Below are 14,285 nucleotides of genomic sequence, written 5' to 3'. Positions count from 1 at the left end.
CTGCTCTAAAGCTGTCAAAATAGACGTAAAAAACCCTGTTTTTTTCAGGCTTTCTAGCTTCATTGACAGGGTTTGTCTACCACATTTCAAGTAGACTTCTTTGTATTTTTGCTGTCCAAATTGGAGAAGCACAACTGTGTTCTAAACAGTCCACTATTTTTAGCTCTAATGCTACAATCAGGTTGCATTTGCATTGCCAAGCATTGGCTTATGGAACAATGATTTTTGCTGGTGCAACATAATTCACAGCACGCGAATTTTGGAGGCAGTTTTTGCATTCATATTTGAAGATGGCTCAGAATTACAATCAAAATCTGGGAGATGTGTTTGGAGTTTTGTCCTAGGAGGACAAATTGGACGGCACGAATTATTCCTTGTGGAGTTTTATGGTGAAGAATCTGTTGGTTGCAAAGAGTGAGTCTATTACAGGTGAAGATGCCCGTCAAGGAGATGCAGTCATTGCTTTTGTTACACCCCAGCAAGGCAGCTTTGTCCCTTATCGCCTTGTCTGTCAAGATGTTCATTGTACCTATATCCATTCCTCCAAGACTACTAAGAGAGCTTGGGATACTTATCAGGCAAGGAATGAGGCCAAGGTCTCTTAGGCAAGGAATGAGGCCAAGGTCTCTTAGTTGAAAAGAGACCTTGACAGTGCCTCGATGTAGAAAAATGATTCAATGTCAGATCATTTGACTAAGATCCAGGATCTTAGAGAATTGTTGCTGAATATTGATGAGGTTATACTTGATAGTTAGCTTGGGTCCACAATTTGAATTCTTTGCCAATGTCTTTATTTTCTTTTCATACTTGTCTAGATCTGTCCATTAGGGCTAGTACAGTTCCACTCATTCTCTAGGAACTAGTGGTGCTATTATTGCAGGAAGCATAGACAACGAAGAATATGCTCGTCGATGCATAGACAACGAAGAATATGCTCGTTGATGTACATGATTGGGATCAAGCCTTGTTGGCAAAAGGAAAAGACAAGACTTATGTTGGTGGCTCTTAGTGTAGGACTGATTCAGCTCAGTCATCAAAGGGAAATCCAAAAAATGCAAGTAAATCCCAAATTATTGCAAGGAGCCTAGACACCATATCAAATAATGCAAGAAGAGGTTGGAAAAAGAAGGAAGCTAAATGACAGTTTCAGAGTCCAATGCATCGAATGCAAACAAGGGTCGTGCATCAGCAAACTATGTGGACAAAGATTGGTCCTGTATGGTCAGCAGTTATGATGCCGGATATGATGCCAATCATGAGGTTGCCTTACTCAATTTGAGTGATGCTTCAGCTGCAGTCTTGTATTTTGATAGTGGGGCTTCCAGGCACATGACTTTGAGGAAGAATTAGTTTGCTGATTTACAGACTGCTTTAGTATTGTGCCAACAATCCTTCATACCATGGAGTCGGAAGGATTTTGTTGTCATTAGTTAATAGGATTGATTTATGCCTTCCAGATGTTTTTAATGTGCCAGGGATTAAGAAGAATTTGCTGTGAAGTTTTCTCTTTTGGGAAAAGAGGCTTTGCTGTCATTTTTGACGATGGTAAGTGCATTGTCAGGGAATGAGAAAAGGATTATCAGATGGTCACAAATAGGCACTTTAAATTAGGGTTTAAACCAGCTGGACAAACATGATAGCAGCATGTCAAATGCCATGTGTGGCAATAGTTATTTCAAAAATGAAAAATACAGAATTATGGCATGCAAGATATGGCCATGTGAACTATGGCAGTTTGCAGTTATTGCAGAGAGATGGGATGGTACAGAATATGCCTTCTTTGGAGATAACTCCTAGACATGTCTGAGAAGGGTGTATTTTGGGAAAGATGCACAAGAATGCCTTTCTGAGAGATGGATCTGTTAGAGCTGAAAGGAAATTGCAGTTCATACACAGAGATGTGTATGCTCCTATGAGGACAGCATCTGTATTTTGTTACCTTAATAGATTATTATTCCCGATCCTCACGGGTATGTCCCTCAAAAGAAAAATGAGATGTCTTGCAAGGCTTCAAGGAGTCTGTGGCTATGGCTGAGCAGACTTTGAGAACAGACAGAGGGAGAGTGTATGTTAGATACCTTCAAAGATTTCTTGAAGGAGAGAGGATTATGCATCAATGTACGATGCCATATATACCTCAACAAAATAGTGTTGCTGAGAGAAAAAGAGGTCTTTGATGGAAATGTCCAGGTGCATAATCTAAGGGAAGGTTGTAAGGTTGAAAACCATAATAGCAGAAACCAGCTAATGTGTAATGACTTGTTTTTGTTTACTTTTTTGAGTTGAATGATGCTAATTATTTTGAATGGTATAGATCTTATCTGCATTTGAGAGCTTAAGCTATTATTCTCATAGATAATGTAAATGTTGCTGAAGAACGCATTGTGTTATGCCTTTTTTTCCAGGTTAGATCTGCAACAGTGTCAGATGATGGAGTGAAATGGTGGGAAAAAGACGAAGGTGTTCACTTGATGGATGTGCATTCAACACAAGAGCTCACTGATGCTGTCACTGCTGCCGAAGGCAAACTAGTGGTTGTAGAGTTTTTTGCTTCTTGGTGTGGCTCCTGCAGAGCTTTGTATCCCAAGGTATGCCTGTTTATTCTATACATATACTTATCAATATGTGTCCCCTCCTGTTAATTATGTCACTGTAACTTTTTGCCAACACTTGAATGTCCCATTCTGATTGATTGATCTGAAAAGGATGCATGGACAAACTGGATGTATTGAGCTTCATGGCAAAGTGTGCTGTTTTTTGCTGTAATGAGGTGATGGAACGGAAGTAGAGAATGGGGCAGAATAGCGGAAAGGAGTGAGAGGAAGGGGAAGATAGCAGAAGGAAGGGGCAGAGAGAGAGAGAGAGAGAGACAAAATGGCGGAAGGGAGTGAGAGGAAGGGGAAGATAGAGCAAAAGGAAGGGATGAGGGGAGGGAGAGAGGGAGAGAGAGAGAGAGGGGCGGGATGAATAGAGGTAGGAGGCAGGACGAAGTCGTAGATTAGATAAGGAGTGTCACATCATCACATACCCCCACAATGAGGGAAATGGGACTTATCTAGTCCCGACCCCCCCTACATTATCTCTTTTTAACCCTCTCAGCTTCTCTTTTTGCCCTTGGGCTACCCCTACCTAGGCCTTCCCCCCCCCCCCCCCACCCCCTTTGTTACAGCCATCCCTTCCCATACGATTTTGTTTATCTTGTGGTAATCCCTTCCACGTGATGAGCTACTCAATGTATACCTTGTTACAAAATACTCTATCTCTGAAGCTCACAATGTGCTCATCATAGGTGGCAACTCTGAGAGAACAGGTATGTCTAGGCACACACGTTCTTTCATCCTAAAGGAGGGTGGTAGCTCCAATTGATAAGCTACTTCTCCAGCGCTGCAAATAGTTCATCGATATTATGGCCCTTACAAGATCAACTTATTGTTAGCATTAGCCCTCACAAATGCATATCTACTTTTGTGGAGATGTAGATGCACGGAATCCCCTTCTTTGAAAACCACAGCTCGAAGAGTCCTCAGCAGGGATGCTGTTTTTGATGAGCAGGTTCCATCTCCCATGATTGAGACAAAGCCACCTCTTCGTACAAAGCCACCCCTTATTGCAGAGCCAGTTGTTGATCCAGTTGTTGTTGATGATGATAGTGTTGATGATCCTGTGCCTGTGCTCCCTCAGGTACTAGCAGCTGTTCCAGATAATCCACCCGAGAGTGACCCAGATAATGCCCCACCTCCTCAGGCTGCAGGGGAGAGTTCAAGGTTAGGTTCTCGGAAAGTACTCCGGTGGTTGATTGAAACTCTCCATGATTTAGGAGTAATAAGTATTCCTTCTTCATGGCTTAGGTAAGAGGGAGGTCCACGTAGATCCCACCGTCACAAGGAGAAGGTTCTGGAGGCGAGCCCACTACACATAAATTACTCCTCAATGTCTCGTATTCTAAAAGACAAAGAACCCTCGCCAGTACAGGTAGTGCTTTCTCAGCAGCATTGGGAGAAAGCAATGGAGCTGGAGTTAGAATCCATAAAAAAGAATGGGACTCGGGAGTTAGTTCCAAGACCACAGCGCCCGCTCGATAATTGGTGTCAAGTGGGTCTATAAGACCAAGTACTCATCAGATGATACTGTGGATAAACATAAAGCCCGTCTCATGGCCAAAGGATACTTACAGCGACTTGGGATCGATTATGAGGACAACTTTGCCCCCACTGCCCAGATGGCCACTCTCAGGATGGTCTTGGCGGTTGCTGCTCATGAGCAATGGTCGATTTATCAAATGGATGTCAAATCAGCCTTTCTTAATGGTGATCTGAAAGAGTAGATTTATGTGGAACAACCTCCAAGCTTTACCCAAAGAGATCACCCTTTGCTGTACTCCCAAACTGTCCGTACCTCCTTGACCTCCTCTTTGAACAGCTCCAAACAGCCGCCTAGAATACTTCACATCTTGCTGGCACCAGGCCTTCTCCACCACAGCACAAGTCTCTAGCGAACGTTTGGCTTTGATACTATGTGAGAAGTGCAGCGGAATTGAACCGCCAACAGAGAGCACAAACACTGCGAAATGGAAGGCAAGAGAGAGAGAGAGAAGACTGCACAAGAACTTGGAAAAGCCTCTACTACTTGCAGAAAACCTTGCAAGAGCTGAAACAATGAGGGTGCGAGCCCCTATATATAGGGCCCCCCACCTGCCCAAGATACTGACTGGAGGGGGCAGTACGGCCGACCACAGCTGAGGGCGATAACTGACCTGTTGGTTGGGTGCCTAGACCAGGGTTGGGGGCTAGGTTGACCCGCCAACCAAGGCACCACCTAGGCACCATCAAGGCGGCCTAGTGGCAGCCCCAAAACAGGCCGTGGGGGTGGGCAGAAACAGCCCTGCACCCCTTAGCACCATCCGCAGCACACGTGCCATCGAGGAAACCAAACATGGCCTTGGGGTGTGAAACAGCCCCGCACCCCTCTGTACATGTGTATGGCTGCGTAGCCTCTAGGGTGACCATGTGACCGACACCCTCTACTTCTCCTAGGCGGGCAGACCCACAACCAAGGTCCTCACTCTACCTCACATGGGCGGGCAGGACCACAACCAAGGCCCATCACTCTATGATACAAGAGATGCTACCTCTAACAATGGGAACCAATGGTATGAGGAGGATAAAAGGATAAGAGTAGCATAAGGAGAAAAAGGGATGCTAAGATAAAATACCGAGACCTCAAAGTACATAGGTATCAAGGTATGAGGCTTGGAGGATCTACATGTCAGCCTATGCTGTCTCAAAGTGGGCTGAAGTAGGGCTAAAAGAAAACAAGCTAGAAGCCCATTCAATACAGAGTAGGGGAGTTCAGGGCAGAGTTCCACTGTTGAAACTAATTTTTGGGAAGATTGAAACTGCACTATGTTGTGTTTTTAGAGGATGAGTTTGGGAATGTTCTTGGATTCATCTAGGTATATTGTTTTGAGGTTACGCAAAATGTCTATGCATGCTAGAGTGTTTGATGTTATGAAATGCAATGACCTTTGACATGCTTACAGGTCTTATAGCAAGGAATTGCATGGAAAAAGAAGAAATGCAAAATTTTTTGGACTACTTTTTGATTAGCCTTCTCCTTTAATGCTAGCTTTCATCACGGCTGAGTCTGCCCTTCACCTCCGGAGTGTTGAGAGAAACTCAATACGAAGACTTTGTATAAATGGATGCTCAAGTATGTGTGGGTGTGTGGATTTGTATTTGTGAGAGCATATTTTGATACTATGGTCTACACCCACTGTTGGGCGCTGATGATGTGAGTGGGGATACCATAGTAGCTAGTCCTTGTTAGAAATGACCTAATAGAGGGTACGCACAGCGGAAGACTGATAGTAATGCCCAGGAGCTCACACAGTGTGCGTGTGGGGTGTGGAATCACAACTTCTTAACTTATGTGCATAAAATAGATGTGCAAACTCATCAATAGACAATGAACCAGCCAGATAGAGAAACCACAAAAGTAATATATTTTCGTCCAAAGCTATGGACACAATACAAAAGAGATAGATCTAGAGTCCCACGAATGATGTGGTCCTTTGATCTTACCACAAGGTACTTCTCCTATCTGCTGGCTATCTCTAGACTCGAGCCCGTGTGCTCCACCTTGAGCGTAAGTAGACTTTCCGTCCAAAGATCTTCTCCACCTTGCTGTCTGGAAACCAGCCTAGGTGGGCTGCCACTCAAGCTCAGTCTGCAGCTCCTTCAGGGTCACCTTCACCTCCTATGGATAGGCCCAAGGCTAGCCTGCTTGCTGCTCCTGTTTGCTGTCAGAGGGCTGCTCCAGATGATCTTGAATGAGGGCTGAGGCCCTCCTTTTATAGGCCCCAAGGGGGCTGGTAAAAACCGACCAGCTGGCAGCAAACTGGCCGACCAGTCTGTGGCTGGTCCGGCCCTATTAGGGCTCACAACCCGGGGCCTTTTGGGCCCACTCTTCTAGGGCCTTGGCCCTCCAATCAAGGCAAGGGCCCAGCCTATATAAAGGCAGGTCCCTGTCTCATAGCAGCCTCTTTTGCTGCTCCAATAGGCCTCATCCAGCCCCGTACTGCTCCGTACAGTTGTGCGCCACCTGTCCCGGGTCTGCACATCCTCCTTACTACTCCGTACTGTTGCATGCCACCTGTCTCGGGTCTGCACACCCTCCGTACTGCTCCGTACAGTTGTGCCACATGTCCCGGGTCTTCTTTAGATGTGCTGCCCACATGACAGCCATGATGCTGTCCATGTGGCAGCCCCTTTCTCTCTTTTTCTGTGGGGTACTGCCCTAGGTATCCCTCCCCCATGCCCTCCTCATATGGGGGCTTACAGATGGGGAGGTGACCATTCCAACACCCCCTCTCACTGACACATCCAAGCCCAATGCCAACACGTCGATGACGATGCTCCAGTAACTCCCTGGTCATAGTCCTCTGGAACTTTTCGATGTCAAAATCTTTTCCTGGCTTTTCATCCAGTGGCTCCTGCTCCACCAAGTCTGGTTCCGCTTCCGCACACCATCCTGGTACACAGGTCCATCTTTGGTAGCACCTCCTGGCACCGCCATCTTGAGTCACGGTCCTGTCTTCGAACTCGAGCAATCCAGCCATCACAATCTTCCAGTTGTCCCCCTCATAATGAGTGAATAACCTGGAGTCTTCCAGGCACCTTGCTATGAGGTTCTGTTTCAACCCGTCCTTCCTTTGGCAAGGTCTGCAACCAATGAATATTTCCAGATAACCTGGACCATGAACTCTCGCTGAGTTCTCAAGCAGGTACTCTTCTGGCTTCAGGACTCTTTGTCCATCACCTTCCTTCTAGCAATCTGCGTTCGAGATTTGAAGAAGCACCAATACTTCCCCTTCTGCCTTCGAAGAAGGCTAATTCCTTCCAATCTCGTATCTCCTGAGAAAAATGATGAGCAGAGTCTCTCCACAGCATGCTATAAAGGCTCAAATGCAAAATATTAAGTACATACCAGATTGTTGTACTGCTTGTGTGTTTGCTCTGAAAGCAAACCTTGTACTTCATCGAGGCACCCACCAAGAGCCTGTGTAATCCTGTATTGTCCCTTTCTGAGGTACAGCATCCATTTGACCATGAGACCCCAGGGCCCCCCATGGAATCTACCCTCGTGTTAGTGTCAATAGCCACGCACCTGTACCAAGCGCTCCATGCTGTCCTTCACCTTCACAAAGGCATCTGACTCCTCATCGACCCACATCTCTATGTCAGACATCCTCACTGTGATTTCTTGGTCAACATATCTGACCTCAGTAACACTCGGTGATGTCACCAAGAACAACTCTTTGATTACTACATTTGCTTTGGTCTCTCCCTTTGAATCTGAGTCGGACTTCTTTTTGTTTTTCCGATCCATCTTTTTCTTTCTGGAGTCCTTTGTAAGATGTCTTGGCGTATCACAGTAGAAGCACTTCTTCTGCTTCCTCTTTGAAGTCTTCTCGTCGTCAGAGTCGTCTTTCTTGGACTCGCCACCGTTGGGCTTGCCCTTTCCTTTGCCAGTGTAATCCTTCGCTAGCATCGCCTTGTCGTCTTTGTCCTCGTTGTAGAGCTTCTCCCAAGCTTCCTCCTGTAGCAGTAATGGACCCAACTCCTCAAACGTCAAAGGTTTGGTCCTCTGTCTTGCTGTCACAGTCGTAACAAAGCTCTTGAAACTCCGAGGTAGTCTTCTCAGTACCATCAAGGCCAAATGGCATGAGCTTGTCTTCTAACCAATTGCTGCCAGCTGATCCCTCACCACCTTGAACTTCGTCAAGTGGGTATGTACCGTATCTCCTTCTTCCATACTCTCCTCATATGGGGGCTCACAGATGGGGAGGTGACCATTCCAGCAGTCCTTGCTATGCGTGATGGAGTTTATGGTTTTCAATCTTATGAGTGACTATCGTGAGATTGAAACTGCACTATGTTGTGTTTTTAGAGGATGAGTTTGGAAATGTTCTTGGATTCATCTAGGTATAAGTGCTAAATTTATTTAGATATCTCTACGCATGCACGAATTGAATATTCTCTAATTCACCCATTCTAGCGTAAATCAAGACAACAATATCATCAAAGTTGAATGTTTTAAGACCACCATGCACTAGTCCCAGAAGTGTGGATTTCATTTCTTCAACCATTTTTTGTTTTCAACAAATCAAAAAAAGTTATGGAGCATGCCCTTGAATAGGTATGCGTAATTTTAGCACAACATTGGAGGCCTCTTAAAACATACCAAATGTTCTCAATTAGGTGTGTCCTTTGCAGGTTGAAGGAAAGCTGAGTAGTGCACTTTTGGATGATTACATGGTTGCATGTATGTCTAGAATAAAAATTTGTTGTTTTTGAATAAATTGATGTATCCTATACCTTTCAAAATACATGTTTCACATACAACATAGCACTTGTAATGATTTAATGACGACATGTTAAATTCCATATTTTGTGGGTGTCACATTCGATTTTGAAATGTGTATTATTGCTTAGAGACGAAGTTCGTCAAATTTTGTTGGGCAATGCATAGTTATGGGTTAGGCAAGTTGCCTACATACATGGACTGGAATAACGCAATTTTGATATGCGAGAGGCTGGGGAGGAGAGCAGAGGGGGACGCAAGGGCCAAGGGGGAAGCAAGATGGAGGGAATGGGTTGGGAGAGGGAGGGTTGGTTGATTGGGTCGGGAGGGAAGGGAACAACTGTTGGAAAGGTGTAGGCAGCCCGCTGAGGGAGGATGAGAGGGGGGGCGGGGGCCCCGGAAGGAAATTGAGGGCTGTATGTGTGTATGTGTTTGGGGAGGAGTGTGGTAGAGTTGAGAAGTTTGTATGTTTGTGTGGCTACTTTAGTTTACTTTAATGATGTTAAAGAATTAATACAGGCTAAAATACTAAATAATAAAAATGGCATTACACTGGTTATGTCAAGTTTTGTTTTCCTTTTCTATGATGACATCGAGCATCTTTCTAGATATACGAATGGACTACATGGACATGTACATGCATGTGTGCGTGCACACACATGCAGGCATGCTAGATGCACCTGTAAACTTAAATCCGTCAAAGAGCTGCAATTCCTGTATTTATTCTCTATAAGGTTGGAAACTGATGTTTGAGTTTGCTGTGGTGTTTTTGCAGTTATGCAAACTAGCTGTTGAGCATCAAGATATTGTGTTCCTAAAAATAAACTTCGATGAAAACAAACCACTATGCAAAAGTTTGAATATAAAAGTCCTTCCTTACTTCCAACTCTACCGAGGTGCAGCTGGGCAGGTGGATTCATTCTCTTGCTCCATAACAAAGGTGACCGTGCATGGCAAATTTTTTGTTGAGTTATTCATTTGTAACATTTGGTTTTTGTAATTTATTTACAATGGCAACTGTCTTTCTTTATTGATTAATTGCACTGTCTGTGGCTTTGTTTGTTTTATTTGTGCTGTTTGTATTGTTTGTTTTGTTTCTGCCGTATATATTTGAACTAAATTTCATTGCAAAAGAAACAGATTAGCTATGTGTACATTCTTGGAAGTGGACTTGAAATGAAGCACATAATTGAATGGAAGTGTATTTGGAAATTTTCTACACAAAAGGAGAGCTCTCATAAAAGAGTGGGCTTACTGAAACTGACCATGCAAACTCAAAAATTTAAGGAAGAGGAGAAAAGTACAGAGAAAGAAAGAAAGTCTATTAACATACACGGAAGACCAAAAGGTGTATGGGACAGTACAGAACCAACTAATACATCTGTTTAGGGAGGGCACATGGCAGCTCCCATAGAGTGCAAAAGCATCTATGTTTATTCAGAATAGCTACATCTAATAAAGCATAAAAAACATATAATGGGCCATACATTAGTTTAAGACTGAGAGTCTTTTGGTTTGGATTTGAATTCTTTGAATTCTTTGATAATTGCCATGCCTTCACGGTAAACTGCCCATTTTCCATCCTTCCTTGCAGCTCTAACCTTGGCTAATTCAGTCGCTTTGTTCTTCAGTTGAGCTCGTGTGAGCTCCTCAGCTGTCCATACCTTCGTCCCTTTCAGCTTACGTGATTGGCGAAGAATCTTGGTTCGTAGTTTACGTGACTTGAAAGTGATGATAGCATGTCCTTTGGAGTGTTTGATATTAGTTGCTACCTCATCGTCATCACCTTCATCATCATCCTTCCATTCAATGTTGGGCATGGCTGCTTTGACTTGTGCTAAAGTTTCACTAAAAGAGTCCTCATCCTTATACCAGCTTTCTGGAAGTCCTCCTATCCGAATCTTCAATGAGTTTTCACATCTGGCTTCATGCTCCTTAATCTGAGAGAGAGAGAGAGATTTACATTTTTGGAAGGCTTCGCGGGCCTATGAGACAAAATACAATCCGCGGGCCTATGAGACAAAATACTATCAAAGAGTAACTCATACAAGCCACTGTGGGGAGGCAAAGGGCTTGCTAGGGCCCTTGCTGAGTGCTATACCAATTCTAAGCTCAAAAACTCAGAACTAGTAATTGAAATATTCAAAATACATAACCATGTGCCTCGGTGGGTGGGATGTGAAGATATCTCTTACATGTATCTGCAGAGTCGTCTCTCACTGTAGCTCATACATTCTGCCCAGTTCAAAAGGAAAAGCGCTATAGTTCTTCATGTTTGGATGCTGTGGCACCTCTGGGATCATATAAGCTTGGATCCATCCTATCACGTTTATCATCAAGACGCTTAACAGTAATGGACATTCGCTGTCCGCATGGTTATTGTTTTGGACTCTTACCAGCACTGCACCATGCCTACATGGCCATACCTATGAGGGCTGAATCCTGATTTGTCTTTCTTGGACTATGTGGCAATTTACAGGCCAGATGTACTATATTTTTGGCAGAGGCATTGTCTTTGGTAGGCATCTAAAACATGTTGTGACGGACCACAGGTTGAAAAGCGAGACTGAAAATGCTAATGGCTTGGAAGAATGGCTCACAAGATTTGGACGATTGCTATGGATCCTATCTGACAGATGGTGAGGATATAAGATCGTGCGTACTGGCATCAGTCAGGCAATTATGCCTACACTTTGCTGAAAAAGACCAACTCATTTGGCAAGCCCTATGCCTGGGTTTTATTATGAATGTCATAAGAAGAGGAAAATTACAGCAGTGCATCCAAGGTTGAGGCACAGAGTATCACGATTGCTCTCATGTCTTGTATCCTGAAATGAAGCTGGAATATAATGGCTCTCCCAAAAGCATTTACATGAGCTTGAAAATGTGATATGGCTGTCCTGAAAACTGGTCCAATGCATGTTCATAGAATGACCCAAAGACATCACTTGCTGACAGTGTGGCGAGGGGTTTTCTCACTAAAAGTACCCCTGGACAAGCTCATACTGGACTGCTCATTAACAACCTTCCAAAAATGGAGAGCTCTGCCTGATTGTGCAATGAATATCCTGAATGCTACCTGCCACGTGTCATTTGCATGTCTGCAACAAGATCCCCTTGCAGCAGTCTACTCTTGTGTGTAGCATTATCGTGCAAATAGGCATTCTTCCTTTGCTGTATAAAAGAAAAGAGATAGTACGTATGTGCTTGTCCATGCAGTCCATGATGTAGTTGCTGCTACATTGTAAGTAATTTGCTAATTGCAGAGTGGATGGGGTGGGGCACCATTCCTGGGTGGTTTTGATGCACCATATCGAAGAAACTTAAGGAAACAAATAAAGAAGAAAATAGAGAGTGCTTTTGTTGACCTCTTTCTAAACCACGTACCCTCATATAGACAGGTAAGGTATATGCTTGTTCAGATTACTTTCTGAATCTCGTTAATTGGTAACAGATGAAGGGTTTGTTAAAGAGTCTCTGTATTTAGTATGGATCAACCAGTCCATCTCTTTAAGTTTTTTGGGGTTTTAGTGTGGGTGAAGTGACTGAGCATGATTTGTCAGGAAAGGTGTTTTTCAGGCACAACCAGGATTGGCCAGTGTCTCTTTTCTGCACCCCTGTGTTATGTGATTTGCTATTTATATTATCTCAGAAAGTTTCACTGATCATGATTTTTGTCCATAATTGGGAACATTGTCTAGTGGAAGCTTTATATTTTCCTTGGTTTTATTCTAGGACAACTCTTAGATTTGTCCTTTTGCCTAGGCTGCTTTACGACAGAGGGGAGAGACAGGGACAAAAGCATTTTGGGGGGGAATGGGTTGAGGGCAGGGTGGCCAAGTGAACGCAGAGTGATAATAATTTGTATCTGAGGCTTAAGCTGTATTTTTGCTATTGCAGTTGCAAAGACTCAAGGATGCCATAGCTAAGCATAATGGTGGAGGTGAGGTTGTTGATAGTGGTGATGCACTCACAGATTCCAGTAATACAGTAACAGGCATAGCTGATGAACAACATGCTGCGGCAGGGTCAACCACATGATTGAATTTCATGGTCATTATTTGTAAGAAAAACATTGGACTACTAGTGGCAGAAACATTGGGCAAAACCCTCAACCATTTTCCCAATGGTAAGGACTTAATTATTTGTGGGAATACTCATATATTCCCCCGTTGTTTTAAAGCAAGATTAGTGGATGTGTCAATCCATGGTCGGTGTACGACATATCACATGTTTTCCATTAATGATAAATGTGACTTAAACAAGATTATGGGTCATGGCACAATCAGATCTGTAGATTGGCCACAGACCTTTGACATCTTGTTTTCGAACATTCAAAATCATAATGATCCGGCAAGGGGAATGATTCCTTGCTCGAAGGTTTGCTGATCTTATAGCTGAGTTCAAGAAGCAAACCCCACTAGAATGTGAATCCTTTCCATAGGATATCATAACATCACATTGTATTATTTTGAGTGAAAGCTATTTACATTTTGTGTGAGTTTTGTTGATGAGATTTCACCCCTCGTCTGGCCACTGTTAGAGAGCCATGCATGTTAGCTTGCACGATCTTTTGCACAAGGCATAGTTGAAAGTGCTTGTTTTATTCATTTTGATTCCTCCAAGAAGCCACATTAAGTGATTCAAAAGTCGTTTTGGGGGTTTTCGCCTACTCCGATGCCGAAATCACCAGAGTACGCACCAAAGTAGTAGAAAGCCATTGGGGTCCTTGGCTGTAGCATTTATGACACTGGAAAATGCTCGAGCGGGGACTTGCAAATGCGAGTTTATCTGTTTCACAATTTGGCGTAGCATTTGTGACACTTAAAAACACTTCAAAATGTCGGTGTGTCGAGTGTCTCTAGAAAGAGAAAGCTTATTTTTGTTAAAAAGGAAAGCTTTTCCAACGTAACGTTGGCTTCTGTCTTATTGGAGGATTTCTATTTTTTGTCTAATCTAAAAGGTCCCAAAATGAGCTCCATTGTTTCCTTATGTGCTTCGACTAACTTTGGCCATTTGAACGTGAGAAAGGATAGAGTCCACAATCGTGTTGATGATGACCGCCAAGGCCTCTACATCTTACACTATCCAATCTTGCATTAAGCTGCAAATGCTGATCACCAACCTTGTGGTGTTCATGATGTCTTTGGGTCTCAACTCTATTTCGGTGATGTTTTGCCAGACTCCTCTCAAAACTAATTGACTCCACACCTTCATTTTTCAAAGAGGATAGTTGAAACCATTGAGCTCTTTGGTCTCTCAAAAGTTGTGGGGATCGACAATTTGCTAGCCATCTTGAGGTGAACCTTTCAAATTTAGTACACTTAGCTTCCTCAATTCACGAGGAATCCCCTTGTTTAACATTGATGTAGACTATGAGAGATTTCAGGAACGAGGATTTGATACCATGTTAGAGAACATAA

The 14,285-nt window shown here is 43.6% G+C and overlaps 1 protein-coding gene across 1 annotated transcript in view; it reads left to right on the top strand.

Moving 5' to 3' along the window:
• LOC147895845 (thioredoxin-like 2, chloroplastic) overlaps positions 1 to 13,438 on the top strand; it is a 28,734-nt gene extending 15,296 nt beyond the window's left edge. Inside the window, exons 2-4 of the mRNA XM_087382600.1 lie at positions 2,406 to 2,588; positions 9,638 to 9,802; positions 12,763 to 13,438. Of these exons, the coding sequence (XP_087238726.1) occupies positions 2,406 to 2,588; positions 9,638 to 9,802; positions 12,763 to 12,903 (489 nt within the window). The 3' untranslated portion in view covers positions 12,904 to 13,438. The remainder of the gene's footprint in view (positions 1 to 2,405; positions 2,589 to 9,637; positions 9,803 to 12,762) is intronic.
• Positions 13,439 to 14,285: the final 847 nt, after the last annotated feature.

The sequence above is a fragment of the Dipteris shenzhenensis genome, chromosome 12 (assembly GCF_047967505.1).
Source record: "Dipteris shenzhenensis isolate YYH24624 ecotype China chromosome 12, Dip_SZ_1.0, whole genome shotgun sequence".
In the NCBI taxonomy this organism is placed as follows: domain Eukaryota; kingdom Viridiplantae; phylum Streptophyta; class Polypodiopsida; order Gleicheniales; family Dipteridaceae; genus Dipteris; species Dipteris shenzhenensis.
This window is presented reverse-complemented; position numbering and strand designations above follow the sequence as displayed.